At 38.8% G+C, this 22,583-nt stretch overlaps 1 protein-coding gene across 1 annotated transcript in view; it reads left to right on the top strand.

The window, feature by feature from the left end:
• LOC126258184 (ARF GTPase-activating protein GIT1) overlaps positions 1-22,583 on the top strand; it is a 311,125-nt gene that overhangs the window by 259,755 nt on the left and 28,787 nt on the right. Inside the window, exon 14 of the mRNA XM_049955621.1 lies at positions 3,477-3,553. Coding sequence (XP_049811578.1) covers positions 3,477-3,553 — 77 coding nt within the window. The remainder of the gene's footprint in view (positions 1-3,476; positions 3,554-22,583) is intronic.

The raw sequence follows: 22,583 nt of genomic DNA, 5'->3' as shown, positions 1-22,583 counted from the left end.
TGATGAGAGATCATTAATATACACAAGAAAAAGCAATGGCCCTAAGATGGATCCTTGTGGGACACCACATGTAATTTCTTCGCATTCTGATGATGACTGATGACTTAATTCACTAGTCCCTTGCACTCACACGCTTTGTTTCCTGTTAGTGAGGCATGACTTGAACCATTTTGCAGCACTGCCCGTGAACCATAGAATTCTAATTTATTTAAAAGGATGTTGTGGTTCACACAATCAAATGCCTTTAACAAATCACAGAAAATACTTGCTGCTTGTAATTTGTTATTTAATGAATTAAGTATATTTTCACTGTAGGTGTAAATAGCCTTCTCGATATCAGAACCCTTCAGAAATCCAAACAGTGTACTTGATAATATGCTATTTGTGGTCAGATGGTTGAGAAGCTGCCTGTACATTCCTTTTTCTAAAATTTTTGATAATGCTGGCAAAAGTGAAATTGGTTTGTAGTTTGATGATATCTCCTTATCCCCTTTCTTGAATAGAGGCTTAACATCTGCATATTTTAGCCAGTCAGGAAATGTCCCTGTCATAATTGACTGGTTACACAAATAACAGAATTGTACTAAACTCACAAGAAAATGCCTTAATTAACTTTGTTGATATTTCATCGTAACCAATAGAATGCTTTGTTTTTAAAGATTTTAGTATGGAAGTTATTTCTTTTGGTGAAGTGAGTGACATATTCATGTACCTGAAGCCATTGGTAAAGGCTAGTTTCAGATATTCAAGGGCATTATTTACTGATCCTGACAATCCCATTCTATCAGTAATGGATATAGATTACAGTGCTTGTTAAATAGATTTGCCACACTATGCCCATTGGTTACTAATGTGTCATCTACCCTTAATGCCATTTCCTCCTGCTCCTTTCTGGTTCTACCAGTCTCCTCTTTCACCATATCCCATATTGTTTTTATTTTGTTTCCTGACATTGCTATCTTCTTCTCTTAGTGCATTTGTTCAGATGTCTGAATTACTTTTTTTAATATTTTACAATATTCCTTGTATTTAGCTAAATTATCAGCATTGGAGCTATTCTTGGTCGACAGATACATTTTCCTTTTTGTCTTACAGGAAATCTTTATTCCTTTTGTAATCCAATGTTTTATTATAGACTTCTGTTTAATTTGAGTAACTTTTAGAGGAAAACTGACATTGTTCAAAAATGTGTTATATTTTTCATTCATGTCATGAGCACTATAAAGATATTTCCAGTTCATATCTTTGAGCAGCTTTCTAAAACACTCAATTTTTGGCTGATTGACTACTCTCCTGTACTCAGATGTAGCAGTCTTGATAATCTGCTTAGAGTTTACATCCAAAACAAGGAGCTGCATGTCATGATCTGATAGTCCATTTATTACAGGTTTTATGATATGATTTTGTTCCTTTGATATGTCTATAAAAATGTTATCAATGGCTGTCCTTGAGGATTTAGTGATCCTAGTTGGAAAATTTACAGTGTGAGTTAGATTGAAAGACAACATTACTAACTGCAGTAAATGATTACTGGAAGATTGCATTAGAAAATCTGTATTAAAGTCACCAGCAATCAAAATTTCTTTGTTTCTTCCTGTTAAATAACCCAAAAGAGCTTCTAGATGATTTATGAATAGATTATAATTTCCTGCAGGTGCTCGGTAAATAGTTACTATTATATAGGATCTGTTATGGAACTCTACTTCTGTTGCACATGCTTCTAGATGCTGCTCTAAACAGAATTTATTAATGTCAATGTTCTTGAATTTATGGCAGTTTTTAATAAATGTGGCAACTCCTCCATCCATATCTACTCTGCAGAAGTAGGAAGCTAGCTTAAATCCTGAAATGTCTAACATATCTATACTAGTGCTCACTTGATGTTCAGAGACGCAGATTATGTCAATTTGCTTAGATGAATTAATTTCATCAATACAAATGAGTAGTTCATCAGCTTTATTTCTGAGTCCTGTAATGTTCTGGTGTAATAAAGATAACTGATACTGCATACTAATGGGATTATAACTGCTTTGGCGAAGATGAACTGGCAGTTTCTGATTACTTTCTGTTAAACATTGTTTAAATGGAGGCTGTATGATAAAATCTGACTCCTGTTCATCTGTTTTCTCAAACTGAGTGTGTCTGCCAATCTCTCTTAAAACTCGTTTTCTTTCCCCCTTCCCTATCCTAAAAAAGGCATCCCTCTGACACCTGTGATCACTGGTATTTTGCCACTTGTGACAGTGTCCCCCCTTAAGTTTTCTGCAATCAACCCAGACAGTTTTCCCTCCCCTTTCCTACTGAGGTGAAGGCCATGCCTAGTGTAGTCCCACCTATCGATAGCATCCACAGGAATCAAACCCAATATGGGACCCTATATCCGTCCTAAGCACCCACTCCAACTCCAAATTCATCCTCCCGACGGAAGAGTTCAAATGAGGCCGATCATGGTGTCTCAACACAATATTCAGAGTCTCTGTCAATGCTATTTCCTGGACCACCCATATAACCACAGCATCTTCCTTTGTGGAATCCTTGCATAAAAAACCTACATCCTCTGTTACCTGACCCAGATCTGCACTAGGCTTGAAAAAGTTTGTGACCTGGTACTCTGGACCTAGATTTTCCTGCAGTAGTTGGCCAACACCTCTACCATGGGAGCTACCTAACAACAGAACTTTCTTTCTCTTTACAAATTTCCCTACCTTTTTCAAGTCCTTGAAAGCTTGTTGTGCCCTTTCTACAGCTTCAGCTACATGAGGCTCATCCGATTCTGACTGAGGCAACAGGTAAAATCTATTTTCAAGATTTATGGCAAAGCTGTCCGATGCTCTCCTTTGCCTGTTCCCCCTATTACCTGTTGCCACTTCCCACCTCTGTTCAACCTTCTCCCTCTTTAACCTGTCCAGATCCTCCCTTGCCTTGTCTAGGTCAGCTTGAAGAGCTGCAATTTTCCCTTCCTGTTCCAGTATTTTCCTATCTCTACTGCAGATCCTACAATACCACTGGTGCGCCTCATTTATGTCCCCATTTCCCACGCCACTACATTCGCCCCAATGAAAGAAACTACAGCACCCATCACACCATACCCCGGAACTAACGATCCTGCGGCATGTCACACACTTCTCACTCATAGTAAAAACAGAAATCGTATAAACTGATTTAAGTACTGACTAAAACATAAACAAAGGACCATAGAAACTATTCAGGCAGATATAAATAAATTGAAAGAGTACTGAATAGAAAAACTGGTGATTACATTTAAGTCACTGTTTACTTACGATACGCGCGCGTGAAATTAGGCCTAGGATTCGTGCTACAGGCGCGAGAAGAAAAGTACGCTTCTTACCCCGTTTAATCTTATTTTATACTTCACTAACACTTCCACTAATTTAACAACAATTAGATTATATTCATAACAACTGTAAACGTTTAAAAACAGCTTAATAACCGCTTTTTATAATTATTTATTGCAGCAAATACTAGAAGAGTCCGCGTCGGCGCAGTGTTGCCAACCCGTTGATATATGGTGCAGGCTCTGGCAGTTGACCCTGTAAGTAAATAACTGTAAGATAATGCTCATACATAGGAAAAGAAATCCGCGACTCTACAGCTACGCTATTGATGACGAACAGCTGGAGACAGCTTCTGCCATAAAATATCTAGGCGTAACTATCCAGAGCGACCTTAAGTGGAATGACCATATAAAAACAGCCTGCGGGAAAAGCAGACACAAGACAGATTAATCGGAAGAGCCTTGAGGAAATGTAGTCCATCCACGAAAGAAGTGGCTTATATGGCGCTTGTTCGTCCGATTCTTGAGTATTGTTCATCTATCTGGGATCCCTATCAGGTAGGAGTGATAGAGGAGACAGAGAAGATCCAGCGAAGAGCGGCCTTTTCCGTTGCGGGATCGTTTAGCTGGCGAGAGACCGTTACGGAGATGCTAAAGAAACTCCTCTGGCAGACGTTACAAGAGAGGTGTTGTGTATCACGGAGAGATTTACAGCACTTTTCTGGAAGAGTAGGACAACATATCACTTCCCCCCACATACATCTCTCGTATTGACCATGAGGAGAAAATTCGAGAAATTAGAGCCAATACAGAGGCTTACCGACAATCATTCTTCCCACTCACTATTCGCGAGTGGAGCAGGGTTGGAAGGATCAGATAGTGGTACCGAAAGTACCTTTCGCCACACACCATTAGGTGGCTTGCGGAGTATGATGTAGATGTATATGAAACTCAGACACATGCAATACCCCAATATTCCTATTGACTGTGTCAGTACTTGTGTGTTAAACACACATTTTGTGAATTACATCATACTGAAATTCGCTTAGTTTCAACGCCTATCTCATTAGACGACTTGAAGATACTTTCAGCTCTAGTAGTTCAAAGCTGCATGATCGATAATCCCTGTGAACTTACATCAGTACATATAACATCTAAAATAAGAAATACCATTCACTGAGGTGACAAAAGCCTTGGGATAGTGATATGTACTTATACAGATGGCAGTAGTATCATGTAAGGCTGTGCACTGGCAGAGCTGTGATTCTACTCTTGTGATTGATGTGAAAAAATTCTGACGTCATTATGGCCACACCATAGGAATTAACAGACTTTGAATGGAGAATGCTAGTTGGAAGTGACATTCCAATTTCAGAAATCGTTAGACAGTTTGGTATTCTCAGTGCTTTTTTTCTAAACAAAAGTTTGAGGGTACTCTGACATGGGATATAATGCAGCGAAAATTAGTTATAACTGAAGCATGAGATACCACCCGTCTGCTTTTAGCCATGTCGTCATCAACATGTCGAAAAAAAAGGGTATCGGACTCTTCAGTTGACTTTAGAGCTCAAATGAAGCAGGCGATACCGATAAACACAAACATACAAAAGAAAGTGGTATCGAACACTTCATTTTACATCACCTCATACGAAGTATGTGATTTGAGCATACGACTATCCGTTTACCACTACCATCGCCCACTATTAACGGGCGAAGGCACTACATGCTTGTCGAACTGGCTGCCAGCGATTCAGTTGTCGAGAACGGTTGCAGCAGCTTCGAAATGCTTGAAACAGTCAGTGACATCGATTTTCCCACCAAAAACTGCACTGGTATCGTTCGTATTGCAGTTACCAACACGAAAAAATGAAATAAAAAATTTACGTCCGTGAAATAAATCTTTGGCACTCTTCCAAGTTCTCAACATTGTAAAAAAATTACTTTGTATACGAAAAAGTTTAAGGGTACGCAACCCCCAGTTTTCCCCCAGAAAAACAGCACTGGGTATTCTGAGAACCACTATGTGAAAAGTTTGCCGAGAACACCCAATTTCAGGCATTATCTCACGCCATGGACAACACAGTGGCCAAAGAACTTCACTTAACGACCTAAAGCAGCGGCGTTTACGTAGTTGTCAGTGCTGACAGACAAACAATGTAGTGTTTAATAACTGCAGAAATCAATGTGGAACATACGATAAATGTAGGGCAGTGTGGCGAAATTTGGGTTTAATGAGCTATGGCAACAGATGACCAATGCAAGTGCCTTTGCTAAGACCACGATATTAACTGCAGTGCCTCTCCTGGGGTCGAGACCATATCAGCTGAACCTCAGATAACTGGAAAATCGTGGCCTGGTCAGATGAGTCCCGATTTCAACGGTAAGAACTGATGATACATTTCGAGTACGGCGCAAACCCCATAAAGCGATGGACCCAAGTTGTCAACAAGACATTGTGCAAGCTGATGGTGGCTCCATAATGGTGTGGGCTGTGTTTACACGGAATTGACGGGGTCCTCTGGATCAAATAGACCGATTGTTGATTGGAAATGGTTATGTTCAGCAACTTGGAGACCATTTGCAGCCAAAGAACGATGGAATTTTTATAAATGACAATCCGCCTTATCACTGGGACCCGATTTGTCACAATTGGTTTAAAGAACATTCTGGACAACTCGAGCAAATGGTTTGGCCACACTGACCGTCCAACTTGAATCCAATCGAACATTTATGGGACTTAATCGAAAAGTCAGTTAGTTCACAAAATACTGCATCGACAACACTTTCTCTATGTATGGCTACAGGGGCAGAATGGCTCAATATTTCTGCAGAGGGCTTCCAGTGACTTGTCGAGTCCATGCTAAGTAGAGTTCATGCACCATTCGAGGCAAAAAGACATCTTACACGATATTAGTAGGTATTCCATGACTTTTGTCACCTCAGTGTGTATTAATGACAACCTCTCCTTTTCAGTGGTAGAACAGTTTTGCTCAGCCTAATTAAGCTTATGATACACACATGCGATTTGGTCTTCTTTCCCATCAATGATTTGTTCCAAAACTGCTCCTACAACTGTACCACTTCCATCACATGACAATCGAATTATTTTGTGAAACCCAAAGTTAATATAACTTTTAAATTATGAAACATCCTACACCTACAAATAATGCCTTTTTGTAATAATTTTGTAAGTGTTTTTGCCACTTCAGCAAACTCCTTCAAGAAATTTCTGTAGTAATTTTCTAATTCAGAGAAAGATTGTAATTGTTTAATTGTCTAAGGCACTGGAAAATCATGTACTTTTTATGTACTGCACTGATCTCTCCTTACTCCATCTTGGCTAAGTACATGCCCCAGCTAATTTACTTGTGATCATGAAAAGTAATACTAAGCCTAAGTTGAGCCTTTTCCAACCTATCAAATACTATCTACAAATGCTGACCATGCTATTTGAGACTGTTTGCTAATGCAATAATATCATGTAAAAAGATGATGCATTTGTTTGGTTTTAAACGTCTGAGTGGTTCATCTAATAGATGTTTCAATGTAGCTGGTGCACTTTTCAGCCCAAAAGGCATCTTAAAACACTGGTAGTGACCAGAAGATGTGGTAAATGTTGTCTTAGGACTATCCTCAGAGTGTACCTCAGTTGCATAATATCCACTTCTTAAATGTATAGTTGAAAAGAACTTGTGCTGACCAAATATGCATTAGGGATTGCGTATGCATCAGTTGTAGAATAATGGGGCTCTAACACCAAGTTTGATATCAAACTGATATGAAAATTAATTAAATTGATCAGTTAAATACCCCCACCCCATCCACACTCACCTCGGGATGTCATCATGTGTTTTCCTCAACCAGCATGTGGGTCCCACTCTGCCCCCTCCACAATCCAATCCCTCCCCCTCTCCCACCTACCCTATTGGCTGGGATTTCGAATTTTGGTGGGAATTTCTTTGTCCAAGGCTGTTCTGAGGTCCCACGCCACCCCCCAACTGGGAATTGGCGGGAAATGACAGTGGCTGTGCCTTATCCAGGACTTGAACCCTGGTCCTTCTGGATGGAGAGCCCAAGTGCACACCGTCCCCCCCCCTTCCCGTCAACATATGGAAACTGTCCAAATGCAGGAGAGGAAGGTTAAGTTGATGATTGATTGATTTTAGGAGGGAAGCTAAAACAGCTTAGATCTGACTCGCCACTGCCCGCACCAAAACTAGGTTTATTGTGCAGTATCGCTCCCTGTATATCTAGTAAAGCCAACCAGTGCCCTTAAATAGTGCAAGGAGTCCCTCTACCAGTTTTCTGTTGGACACAATTTCTTCAGGTCTAGTTGTCCCAAAGATTCTGTATCTTTCACTCTCCAATGCCATGCATTCGGAAATTAGATGTGATGCAGTTCTTCACCCTCATCACAGATCCTACATTTAGGGTCCTCTTCCATTATACCCAACGTTTTATTTGAAATTCCCATGGCCAGTCATCAGTCCAGTCATGAGTTTGATCTCTTTCCTGTTCAATACATGGATTACAGAGCTTCTTTTAAAACATGGCTTGGGCATCATTACCTTACCATGTTTTTGTTTATGGACCTTGGTCCAATATCCTATGTGCTGTTTCCCAAGCCAGTTCTGTAGTTCTAATTTGATCATAGCCTTGGTGATTGTCAGGACAGTTTCCAGTCCAATAAATGGAGTTGTTGCCCCCATCGTAGCCAATCTATCGGCTTGTTCATTGCCACAGATCCCTGACTGGACAGGGACCTACACTAGGTTTACCCTATTGCTCCCCCTAGCTCCACCAGAGCCCTGTGGCAATCTGCAATGATCTTAGATGTTGTTGCAGGAGCTGCCAATGATTTCAGGGCTGTCTGACAGTCTGAATAGATGTAGATGCAATGGTCATTGTAGCACCTACACATGTTCTCCTCCACAGATGCCCTGATTGCAATAATTTCAGCTTTGAATACAGAGGCCAGTTTTCCTAGAGAGATGATGCTCTCCAGTCTTGGCTGAACCCCTTACACCCCTGTCCGAACACCTTGGTCTGTTTTCGACCCATCGGTGAACCAAACGATGTCCCCCGTACGTTGTCGAACTGTTTTTCCCACTGCTCCCTACTTCCAATTATTATGTTGTAAGGATTGTTGAAGCAGTTGGGAGTTATTATATAGTCGGCAGGCATTTCCCCAGCCATTCCTATATTTACCTCACTCACTATGTTAGTGTGTGATTCTGGATATCCGAATGAGACCCAGTTTTAGCCAGTTTTAAGTCTGTGTGCTCTAGCTGCTGCCTCCATCTTGACCCAAAGGTGAAGTGGAGGCACATCCAGCATGGCTTCCATTCCAGCGGTTGATGTGCCGCTATTTCCGCCCGTTATGGCTAAGAAGGCCAATCTCTGCACCTTAGCAAGCTCCTTAGCAGCAACTCGCTGTTGTACCTTCTTCCACCACACTACAGCCCCATAGGAAATCCTAGGTCTAACCCCTGTGGTGTATATCCAGTGCATACCCCTGGTGCAAGGTTATGTTAGTGTACTTTATTTATTTTGGTTGGGTAGCTGAAGTAGAGATGGGTCCTAATTACATAATTAATCATAAAGATCGGCCCTAATTACAAAACTATATGTATAGTGCTACGCAAGGACTGCCTAAAGTCGCAATACAGCTGAAAAATTGACGATGCCATACAACTGGTATTATCCTGTTGGAAAAAATTTCACAATAGGACTCGAAAATAGCGGCAGACCTACTCAAACTCTAACCTTCACCTACAAGTTAACATCAACCAGTTCTACCACCCCTTGTAATAGACCCAGCTATAAGATTTTACCAAAAATCAATTACTGTCTGTGTGTTAACGTCGAGCATATTACATATACATGTATCACTCATTTGGAACAGGTGACCAGTGGTCAAAGTCGCTTGCACAGACCTGAGTAAAGTTTTATTGACTGTACTGGAGGAAGGCCATATCCAACAAACTGTCAGTCACACAAGAGGGTTCCTGTATTGCTTCTTCATAAGCAGTTTACTCGTAATACATTGTTTCTTGGCTGTAAAACATCCAAGCAGTGTACGACTACACCTTTGTACACGCCCATACACTTCGTTTCTCTATCATGACTTCGAGGTCTGTGCTCTGTGCTAACTGACAATAGCACAATTCGATCCATTAGCTCTCACAGAAAGCTGTACATCGTATGATATAAATTAAGCAGCTCCCACAACACACAGGTTGGTAGAAATAAAACGCTGAGGCAATGTTTCCCAGTGACAAAAATATGGAAAACATTGGAACACATGGAAACTGGAAGATACTGCAGCAATGTAGAGTGTTTCCAGCAGCTATCCGAAGGTGATTACCTATACAATTAATCTCATCTTCCACAGTGACGGGGTAGCGGATGTCTTGGTGTTAGATTTTGAGAAGCGTTGTTTCCTCATTTAGCAGTCATGTGCATGATTACTGTTCTGGAGTTAACCACCATGAGAAGGTACTGTTCACAACATGCACGAGTAGCTTCACTCAATAATTATCAGTAATTTTCAGCGTCCCAGTGGACAGATGGGATGGGAAAGGCATCGTTGATGTAGAACGATGTACTGTAATAGGCACCACTGTTGATAGTGTGATCAATTTTAGCAATTTTACCAGTTGTTCCATAATTTCAGCACCAGCCAATACCACAGCAGAATGCTTCCTAATTTTTGTATCATCGCTAAATCACCCGTCCACTATTTTCCAAGTATCATATACTACATTGCAAATGCAAATAGATTACTGTGCCATACGTCCATTCGGTCATATACCACAAGGTAGGCCAGTTGTTCCGTAATTTTAACGCAAGCCAATGACAGGCAGAATGATTAGCAATTTCTGTATCATTGCTAAATCACCTCTCCACTACTTTGTGTGAGCCATATATTAGATTGCAAATGCAGATAGGCGACTGTGCAGTACACCCATTTGGTCATACACAGGGTGATTATAATTAAAGTTAACCTTTCAAACCACTGTAGAAATAACGCCACTGGTCAGAATGACGTCAAATTGCAATGGAATATTATCGGAAAAGGGGGAAAACATATGGAAGAAGAAAAATAAATAGTTTCAAAATGTAGCAATAGATGGCGCTGTAAGTATCATAATTTAATAGTGGCCGACTACAAATGAGAAATGAATCATACAACAATGCCTAAGGTGTACATTTGATGCTAAACAAACTGTACTATTCAGTGTGCGTGGGTGTACAGGTGTGGTACTGTTAGTTATGTAAGCCCATCCACCATGGCAATGTCATATCACATCGGATGGGAAAAATCGGTTTTTAATTGTCCTGAGGACAAAAACCGCAAAAAAGCGTCAATCAAAATCATATCGGATTATTAATTTCCGTGTGACTGGCGCAAAACATGTTTAATATGCTGTCCACCGTTTTCTGCGGCAAGTTGGAATCGAGAAACAGCATGTTCTACAACTGATAGAAGTGTTTCCAGGGTTACGGTCAGAATGTGTTGTGCACTGTGTGCCTTCTATGCAGTAAGTTTGCATTCGGAACACTGAACACAAATACTTTCAGATAGCTCCATAGCCAGAAGTCACACGGATTAAGATCAGGTGATCAGGACGGCAACGCTGTAGGGAAATGGTGACTGATAATTCTAGCATTTCCAAAATTGCGCTTCAGCAGCTGCTTAACTGGATTTGCAATGTGCGGAGGTGCACCATTTTGCATAAAAATGATCTCATCCACACATCCATGCTGTTGGAGAGCTGTAATTACGTGGTTGCACAAAAGACAGTCATAGCGCTTACCAGTGACGGTACAGATCACAGGACCAGAAGTACCTGTCTCATCGAAAAAATATGGCCCTATGATAAATGATGCCGTAAACTCGCACCATACAGTGACCTTTTCCGGATGAGGTGGTACTGGTTGATTTGCGTATGGATTTTCCGTTGCCCATATTCGACAATTCCTTATTTTGTCATATCCTATCAGATGGAAGTGGGCTTCATCTGTCCACAAAATCTTCCACGGTCAATCATTGTCTACTTACATGCGAGCAAGAAATTCTAGGGCTAAGGTCTCTCTTGCTGTCAGGTCAACAGGAAGCAACTCGTTCACATAGGTGATTTTGAATGAATAGCAAAGAAGGATGTTTCATAGGATTTTACACGGGTATGTCCAATGTTCGGGCAATTCGCTGTGCACTACACATTTGCACACTACCACTCGTCTCCTCCTGCACTGCTGTGGCCACTGCTTCTACTGATGTCGCATCAATTCGTTTCCTCCCTCTACCAGGTCGCACACCAAAAGAACTCGTCTTTTCGAATTTCCGAATCGTTTTCTCCAGACCCACGGCACTCATCGGAACAATGCCTTTTTTCAAAAACTTCAGTGTCCGGAACTTCTGCAGAGCGACGTGTGCACAGTCATCATTCTTGTAATACAGTTTTACAAACAGAGCGCGATCATGTATTGAGACAGTCATGGGGAACGTCGCAGACGCGAAAGGAGGAAAAGCCGTGTAACCGTCGTGTTTTACCAACTTCAATGGGTCATGCGCATGACAGGTGTTTTCATTTACGTATTCTGTCATGTACAGCGCCATCTATTGATCAATCTTCAATTTTTTTTTTCTTTTGCCATACGTTTCCCCCCTTCTATGATATTTTCCGTTGCAACTTGACGTCATTCTGACCAGTGGTGTTATTTCTACAGTGTCTTGAAAATTTACCTTTAATTATAATGACCCTGTACATCAAAGTAAACCAGTGTTCCGTAATTTCAACGCCAGTCATTGACACAGCTCAATGCTTTCCAGTTTCTTTATCGTCGTTAAATCACCCCTCCATTACTTTGCAGGTACAATGTACTAGATTGCGAACGCAGAATCTGTGACTATGCAGTACATCCGTTACACTTCAAAGTATACCAGACAGTGTCCTCTACCGATGCAATTTGGTTACCCACATATTTCCAGCACGTTGATTATAGTGGAGAATTTACGATTACGACTCTCCTTCTTTCCCTGGGTGGGTGGACGTCACAGAGTATTCTCGCATTCGTAGGATGAAGTCGGAGACTGACAGATCCTCCCCACATTGTCCTTGACAATCCTGCCCGCAGCACCAGTCTTACCTATGACACCATCAAAATGCACAAGATCACGTCAGATGCGAGTGTGTTGAGGAGGGTAGCGCCTCTTTTCGGTGTATAGTAGACATGAGAGTGTTTCAGTGATAAAACAGACTGTTAAGAGGAAAAGTGTGGTTTATACTCATGGAGCTCCAGACGTATGCAGTTTGAAACATTTCATATAAATCAACTGTGCTATCAATTCTGAAGTATTATTCCACAATCTGGTGTCAGTACCAGGAATGTACCGGCACAGAAGAAATGATCATAGAGCATAAACATACCCTCCTATGTTTACATGGTTCTGCACATAAATATGCTATATTTTAAAGCCGTATGGTCCAAAGTATTAGTCGAGCAGAATTCAAACCACTTAATACGCTAATGAAGGATCCAACATCAGAGATATAACCACCCACAGGTCTCCTATCCCAATCACTATGATAAACTTTAAAATGGTAAAACTGCTTCATTCTCCACTATTCTGGTGTCATAGGAAGGCACTGTCATTGTAGTTCCACTGCACAAGCAGCTTATAAACCAACTACAACGAAGCCTGGTAACTTTTAAGTTGGAAACGTTCGTACCCTGAATCACACTTCCCGTGTCAGTGGTGCTTATCTTTAGTAGTAGTGGTGGTGGTGGTGGTGGTGGTGGTGGTTGTGGTGGTGGTGGTGGTTTTGATGTATGCGGCTGTCTCACTTGGAAATAAGGAAGTAGAGTGAAGAAAAACCGACATGAATATTTTCGATAGCTGATACATTGAGGTATCACCCACGGCCTGCTACACGAAAATACGAAGAAGCAGCTACTTCTTATGAGGGACTAAGCACGACAGTCAGTAGCCAAAGGAGATGTAACAGTCTTATTGCTGTTACAGCAGCATCACCACAGCTCCAGTAGCATTTCTCTTGCACAAAGGAGTCCTGGTCTTATGTTGGTAGATTTGCGCTTATGTAGGATAATATAGCAATTTTGTCCTAACACAACATCTCTCGGGTACACTTCCCTCACTATTAAAGGTGATATATGTGACATTGGTCCACTGTCCTACAGAACATTCTAGAGAATAGCTTAAGTCTGATAAACGCATTGATTCTCCTCCTGAGTACTTAAGGAATAACATTGTTTGTGAGAGCCAAACAGTAATTTGGTAATATGTTTATTTGTCTGCATTTGTAAGAACATAGTTATGGATTGGGATACATCTGTTTTGCATGTTTTAATATGGCGCTTCTCTGTAATAATTATGTCGCCTTTGTTAAGTATGTGTTACGAAAACCTACATAGTTTACAGAGGAGGGTTTAAACTGGATGCAGCGAGAGCATAATTTTTGTGCGTTTCTTGGTCTTGAGTGTCTGGGTACACCCAACTCACTTCTATTCCCCGCATTTCGTGATACTTTTCCTCTAATTTTATGTATTCTCAGTCAGTTTACGTAATTTTGCAAGTTTTCTCACGTTTGTACATATTTCGTCGTATTTCCCTCGATTTACGTATTTACCATCAATTTGTCTTAATTATAGAAGGTATTCCCCGATTTATGCCTACTCTCTGTCATTTTTCATATTTTTATCTTTATCCGTATGTAAATGGTCAAATTACCGACATACCCATGTGTCGTTTGATTTTATATGAGGATATTTGCGTGTCCTATGCACCAGCCTACTAAAAAATCCTGAGACTTCCCCTCTTCCTGATGATCTACACTCGCCTCGTACCTAGATGAGACTCAATGAAGGTGTAGATTGGAAACTCGTAGTCTGGAAACAAATCAGTGTACCGCTACAGTACATCAGAGTGTTTTTCTGCAGACTGATAGCACTTGATGCAAACCCAAAGTCTGGCACAGTTCTACACATTCATCAGACTTCCACTCCACCGTGTAGCGATCTGCAACAGGAGTTTAACATGTGTACACAGCTGATTTATGCTGCTGTTCTGATTTTTTTTTCCATAAGTATATTCTCTTACCGCTTACCAGAGAAGCTTCGTTACTTTTGTTAACACCTTCCAACTGTTTTATGTCCCCACAACCATGTTAGGACATCTACAAACTGTAAATTTCGTTTTTTTTCCCTAGTAATCAGATATTCGTTAGTTGACAACGTGTCGACTGCACTTAACATCCTGGAACGTGAGAGTTTGCTTTCCCTTTACCTACAGAACGCGCACTCCCGGCAACGTAATTTATAGACGAACAGTTAGCAAATCATTCATTCGAACCGCACCTGTCCGGCGCTGATAGTTCAACATACATACATATAGAGACTACGCATGCATTTTACCAGTCTCGGTTTCAACCGATTGTACGTTATTTTCGACAGTGCTATAGACCCACAAAAAGCGAAAAACTCTTCGCAAAACGACTCTGTAGAGAATGGAAGAACATTTAAAGTTATCAGACGTTCCACATCATAACGGTTTTCCGTGCAATTGATCAATGGAACACGTAACTAACTATCCTGCTAAAGGTGCATAACATCTTCGATGTAAGTTATATTAACGATATTTCTTAACAATATTGTCTAGATCCTTCAGTAATAACAACATACCAAGGCAAGCTGCTGCACCTATCACACTTCATTTTATATTCTTAAAGAACAAAGATGGCAGAACATAATCATCCCAGTTCCACTATTTTGTGTGCTAGATGTCCATTGGATGGAGGGAGACAGTCCTTCATGAGTATTATTCTTATGCACAGTAGAGAACAGGGCATTAATTGGACAGTATAGCAATGCACTTGAATGCACCCAGTCACTCACAACAAAATATTCTACAGAAGCAGAGCATTTGCTCTATTTTCTGTGTGTCTATGTCTACATGAGTGGGATGGATGGCTGGCTGCCATGAACCTCACCCAGTCCTCCCGCTGATGAATCCACCTTTGAATCCTATCCCGAGTGTACTGGATTGGAAACCATCCTTTGAACACCATTCCAGATATAATACATGGCGAATGCAACAGAAGGCCTGGGTCTGGTTTATTGGAGCCGTCCACAATACATGCATGGACACAGACATACAAAAATAGAGCAAATGCACTGCATCTGTAGAATATTTGGTTGAGAGTGACTGAGTGCATTCGAGTACAGTGCTATACCATCTGACTAATGGGCTCATTCATTCATTTCACTCGTTCTTTCAGTAGAAAATGAAAACGTATCCAGAACCTACCAAAACATCATACTATAATCTACTTTTTCAGGTCTAACTCACTTAATTTCATTTAAATTACTTAGAAAAGTTAGTAAAATGAACAGTTTTTCGTATCACATTCACCAATTTTCAAAACAAATATTTTTTCATACAAAAGGTGAACATAAAAAAATAAAATTTAATATTTCTTTATAATAGGTGAACGTAATAAAATAAATAAAATGAATTATGGTGAATGTAAGGGATCTATTCCTTCCGCAAAATGTTTCTAATTCTTTCTTCTAGAGCAGCCATAAGATTTTTATGATCAGTTGTTTGTATATGTTTCTTGAGATAGAACTTATTTACGGTTCTACCACATTCACATGTAACTTTAATTTTCTAATGTCTCAATAAACATTCTTTACAAATCCAACAAAATCCATCTTTTTGCTACTTATCTTTATGAAAATCATTAATATTCTTTTTCTCTAGACAGTCACAACACTGCTTTAGCTATCTGGTATCGTCCATTTAAAGATTATAAAAACTATTAGGAAAAATAAAAATTCATTCTCAAAACTGCGAAATAACCACCAATTGTCCTTTTTGGACTCCTCTGACCCTATGTGCACAGCCCAACACAAAGACTATGTACTGAATTAACAGAACTGCTTCATTTATTCACATTGCTATTAAGTACATAGGTGATGATGTTGAGTGTTTTGTCAGATGGCTAGCTCTCCTCCAACCACCGACGTTTTGATGACTTCGTGGGATAATGGCCAAAATCCTTCAGTCTACATACTCAGTAAAGAAGTTTGACAGAGTATTGAACCTCTAAGATTGTATATATATTTGATATTCGAGTGACAAAATACAATCTCAAAGCACAACTTTCATCAGTTTATTTCGGATATAATAAATTATTTTCTTCATAATTTCCTATTTTGTATTATGGGTGAAATTTAAATAACACATAGAAGTTAGTATGAATACCTAAAACAACCTTAAAGTTATTTAAAGTGATACATGTTCCCATTATATTTCAATGGATCATACTTCAGCACCATCTCTGAATGAAGTTATGAATTGCTTAGTTTGGTGCGAAAGAATGATCTACCATGAACAGTACTAGAAAACGTTTACATAACTTCACTCATCGCACAACCTTGATTGCAATGACAGAAAGTGTTGCAATATCAAGAAGTGCTGTGATGTCACGAATCCACATGCTTCCAGATAATTACCAGTTGTAAACTAGCTGTCCATCGATCTCATGCAAATATTAACTGATTTTAAAAATTCAAAATGTGAACATAATGTACATAAAAAGAGCTATTCAGAAAAATGAGAATTGGATATCCTTTTCTAATTGCCATACTAAATTTTTCGGATTTTATTTCCTCTTTCTTTCTGAAAATACTTCAAAATGAAATGCAAACAAGCTGCAAAGATTTCTTTAACTTTTTTCAGTAAGTATTCTGTGGTGTGCACCATAAGTTAAATTTTCCTTACCATACATTGTTATGTATGCTAAAGTATCTGTAAGAATTTTTCAATTAAAAGTTGCACATAGTTTCATAGTTGTTTTCTATGAAGGTACAATATTCTTTCTACAAGTCATGTTAATCATGTAGATAGGGTAGTTGGTTATGAAATTACACAACTGGCCATTAAAATTGCTACACCAAGAAGAAATTCAGATGCTAAACTGGTATTCATTGGACAAATATATAATACTAGAACTGACATGTGGTTACATTTTCCAGCAATTTGGGTGCATAGATCCTGAGAAATCAGTACCCAGAACAACCACCTCTGGCTGTAATCACGACCTTGATACGCCTGGGCATTGAGTCAAACAGAGCTTGGATGGCGTGTACAGGTACAGTTGCCCATGCAGCTTCAACATGATACCACAGTTCATCAAGAGTAGTGACTGGCGTATTGTGACGAGCCAGTTGCTGGGCCACCATTGACCAGACGTTTTCAATTGGTGAGAGATCTGGAGAATGTGCTGGCCAGGGCAGCAGTCGAACATTTCCTTTATCCAGAAAGTCCCGTACAGGACCTGCAACATGTGGTCGTTCATTATCCTGCTGAAATGGAGGGTTTCACAGGGACCGAATGAAGGGTAGAGCCACGGGTCATAACACATCTGAAATGTAATGTCCACCGTTCAAAGTGCCATCAATGCAAACAAGAGGTGACCGAGATGTGTAACCAATGGCACCCCATACCATCACGCCGGGTGATACGCCAGTATGGCGATGACGAATACACGCTTCCAATGTGCGTTCACTGCGATGTCGCCAAACACGGATACGACCATCATGATGCTGTAAACAGAACCTGGATTCATCCAAAAAAATGACGTTTTGCCATTCGTGCACCCAGGTTCGTCGTTGAGTACACCATCACAGGCGCTCCTGTCTGTGATGCAGCATCAAGGGTAACTGCAGCCATGGTCTCCAAGCTGATAGTCCAAGCCACTGCAAACGTCGTCGAAATCTTCTTGCAGATGGTTGTCGTCTCGCAAACGTCCCCATCTGTTGACTTAGGGATCGAGACATGGCTGCATGATCCGTTCCAGCCATGCAGATAAGATGCCTGTCATCTCGACTGCAAGTGATCCGAGGCCGTTGGGACCAAGCATGGCGTTCCGTATTACCCTCCTGTACCCACCGATTCCATATTGTGCTAACAGTCATTGGATCTCGACGAACGCGAGCAACAATGTCGCGGTACGATAAACCGCAATCGCGATAGGCTACAATCCGACCTTTATCAAAGTCGGAAACTTGATGGTACTCATTTCTCCTCCTTACACAAGACATCAGAACAACGTTTCACAAGGCAACACCGGTCAACTGCTGTTTGTATATGAGAAATCGGTTGGAAACTTTCCTCATGTCAGCACGTTGTAGGTGTCGACACTGGCGCCAAACTTGTGTGAATGCTCTGAAAATCTAATCATTTGCATATCGCAGCTTCTTCTCCCTGTCGGTTCAATTTCCCGTCAGTAGCACGTCATCTTCGTGGTGTAGCAATTTTAATGGCCAGTAGCGTACATGGAGTAATGTCAGTGTCTGATTTGAGTAGTGTAACTCGTCTAAAGTCGAGAAGTGCATTGTAAGCTTTGAGAAAATTATTTGGAGCATCAATATTCCACATTCCTGTGGAAAAATTTCGTTTTCTTCCATTTTTCAAGTATATGTTATGTAGATTATTGTGGCCGAATAATGAAGAGTCAAGTAACTGATTATTTTTGCGATTTGTCTGAAACGTTACAAATACGAAATATGGCATATCAAATTCCACTGAGTTATAAAATTTTGTGATATCAAGTCCAAAATTTTTCTTAGCACTCAATCTTGAAGTTTCTACAGTTTATAATTCATAAAAAGATATTGGAACTTTCGGATTTTTCAGAATATTTTCTCGTTGTTCTAACTCGTAAGTTGGTTCATAGTTAACAATTGGTACAGAATTTCCATCGACTCTATGATATGTTTTCCTTGCTTAGGAAGTGTATCTTTAATTTAAACTCCAACATTATTATGATTAGTCCATTTAAGAATTGCATCTGCAAAAATAAAAAATCTTATAAAATTTACTGTTACATCTCCATTCCACATAATTTCTTTATAATCTTTAAAAAAAACCAAGCATTGATAATGGAAAAAGTGCTTCATTTTTCTTACTCTTTATTTTTCCATTATTAACAATATGTCCTTCCAAGCTTATTTTATCAGTAACAGATGAAGTCAATTATAACATACCTGTTGATGAAATAAAAGGATGTTCAGTTCTAGATAAAATATAATTTCCTTTCATTATGGTCACAAAATCAAACAGTTCTGTCACATAATGATCGATTAATTTTTTAATGGCTTTTCTGTCATATGTTCAAGAATCTGAGTTTTATCTATCTGGATTAGCTCTAACAAATGTAAAGTTCATGTATAATTGTGCATGATTTGGATAAAGCCATCGATCACCAATATTTATTTCAATCTCTGAATCCTTATTGGGTGCATATAAATTAGTTTTATTTTCTCATTCACATGGAATGAGTGAAACTGATAACTCTCGATTTTGAACATGATTTATTAAGGGTAAAATTTATTAAGAAATTTAAAAACTGTAACATAAGTCAATAAGGTTATTATTTTTATCAGTTACAGTAATTTCTACATCTTGAATAGGACCAGAAATAGGAATATCTACAAGATAATGTGGTTCATAAATTATTGGGCCACCAGATTCAGCATTAGGTTTAAATGAAGCATTATATTAACTTTTCAATGAAAATGATCATTATGTTTAACAAATATTTCATCAGCTAGATTAAAAGTTATATTTATTAATTCAAATGGAATAATTTAGGAACATTTTTAGCAACAGTCCCTTTTTAGCTTCAATAACTTGATTATTAAATCCTAAATTTTGACCAATGCAATCATCTTTATCCAAAAATAATTTAACATCACTTTCAATAACAACTTTGTTTAAAATTTCATCTGCTTTATATGAATATTTGACTTTTTTGATTGAATAAATTTTTCTAAATTTTTCAAACTTTATTGAAAACAGGAATTTCAATAGTTTCCATTAGAGTATATAATTTATCTTTTGATAAACTTTTTATTTCTGCATCACTGAAAGTTTATTATTTTTCTTTATAAGCAATTAAGTTGAATAAAAGCCAAATAGTGAAACATTTTTAAAAGTTTATCTTCTGGAATGGTTAACCCATTTTTAAGAAAGGATGACTTATCACTATACTGAAATAATCTACTCATTTACTATTTTATTGAATAAATGATAGATTGGGAACCAAAACTAAGAATCCCAGAAAAAAAGCATAAGAATAAACGTAAACTTCTATCAAATTCTATTCAATGTGCTGTCATAGGTCCAAGTGATTGTGGAAAAACTATATTATTGATTGACGGTTATATTCTATCTCCAGGATGGTTGAATTGGAATAAAATTAATCATTTGTATGTTTATTGAAAAAGTTCAGATCAACCAATATATCAAGAATTTTTTAAAAGAAATGGAATAATTGAAGATAAACTCAGTGAAAAAGTTATTTTCTTTTATTGAAAATAATGAAGAAATTATTCCATTAGATCAATGTCTAGATAATTCTGTAGTAGTATTTGATGACTTCATTCTTGAAAATCAGGATATATTTGGAGAATACTTTACTAGAGGAAGACATAAGGAACAGATTATGTTTATATATCTCAATCTTATTCAAAAATACCATAACAGTTAGAGATAATCTTATATTTTTAAATATTTTCAGACAAGATGACACAAACTTAAATCATATTTATCATGAGTTCGTTATTGGTAATTTAAAGTTTCATTATTTTAAAGAAATGTGCAGTAATTGTTGGAATGATCGGTTTCAATTTTTTATGATTGATGTGACTAGGAAACTGTATGAATTTAAGTTCAGAAATAAAATACAGAATTTCGTTAAGTATTAATATTTTTTATCCTCATGAAATGAGTACTTTAAACAGTGGTATCATATATGTATTAGACCACAGAGATAGTGATTTACCTGAATAGATAAATGAATTTAAAGAAGCTCTTGATTGTTTAAAACGTAGGTAAAATTAGAAAAAATTGAATCAAACTTTGGCGAATATTATTATAATTGTTCACAGTCTACTAATGTATCTAAATCCGGACCAGCTACATGTAGTTATGACTTTTTTGAAAGATGTATATTTAAAATACGTCATCTAATTAAACTTTATAAATGTAACTGATAAACAAGAACATAAAACATAAAACAAATAACATTAGACATTAAAAATGTTTAATCAACACTTTATTTGTCTCTGGAATCATGGGACACGTTTTGTGTTTAGACATAATGACCTTTCTAGACTCTGAGAAGCTCATCTGAAGAAACAAGCACGGTTTTAGGAAACAACAGTCATGTGACACACAGCCAGCCCTCTTTCTGCATGTTATACAACAGGCTCTAGATACCGGTTCTACGGCTTATGCCATGTTCTTCGACTTTCAAAAGGCTTTCGACTCTGTTCCGCACTATCGCTTACTCCAAAAAGTGCGCGCTTACGGTCTATCTGATGACATATGTTGTTGCATAGAAAGTTTTCTAACAGACAGAGAGCAGTATGTCGTCCTGAATGGGGAGACTTCAACAGAAACAAGCATATCATCAGGTGTGACAAGGGGCAGCGTAATAGGTCTGCTGCTTTTTACGATTTACATAAACGATCTGGTTGAAGGTATTGACAGCGAAATTAGGCTGTTTGCCAATGATGCTGTAGTCTACAAGAAAGTAGTATCACACGAAAGTTGTGAAAAAATCAATGAGGATTTGTAGAAAATGCGTGGTGTAATGACTGGCAGCTATCTCTCAACATTAGTAAGTTAGTAAGTGTAACCTACTGTGTATAACAAAGCGAAAATCCCCATTAATGTATGGGTACAAAATAAATGCCCAGTCTTGGGAAGCGGTAACATCCATCAAGTATCTGGATGTGACTATTCGAAATGATCTCAAATAGAACGATCAGATTACACAAGTAACAGGTAAGGCGAACTCTAAATTTCGATTTATTGCTACAACTCTGAAGCGATACAGTCCTTCAACAAATTCCTTACAATGCTTTAGTTCGTCCAGTCTTACAGTATTGTTCATTTGTATGCGACCCTTACCAGTAGGGTCTGATTCAAGAGACTGAGAAGGTCCAGAGGAGAGTGGCAAGATTCATGACTGGTATATTTAGCCACTGTGAGAGCGTTACAGATCTCATAGAAAGTTTGATGTGGGACACACATGCAGATGGACAATGTGCTAAATGGAAGGGGCTGCTCATTAAATTCCAAAATCTGATCTTCGCCGAGGATGTAGAGCATGTATTTTTACTTCCAACTTTCATATCATGCAATGATCACCATTCAAAGATAAGGGAAATTTGAGCTCGTGCTGAGGTG

Source organism: Schistocerca nitens, chromosome 1 (genome assembly GCF_023898315.1).
Source record: "Schistocerca nitens isolate TAMUIC-IGC-003100 chromosome 1, iqSchNite1.1, whole genome shotgun sequence".
Taxonomy (NCBI): Eukaryota; Metazoa; Arthropoda; class Insecta; order Orthoptera; family Acrididae; genus Schistocerca; species Schistocerca nitens.
Note: the sequence above shows the minus strand (reverse complement) of the source record. Positions and strands in the feature narration are given on the sequence as shown.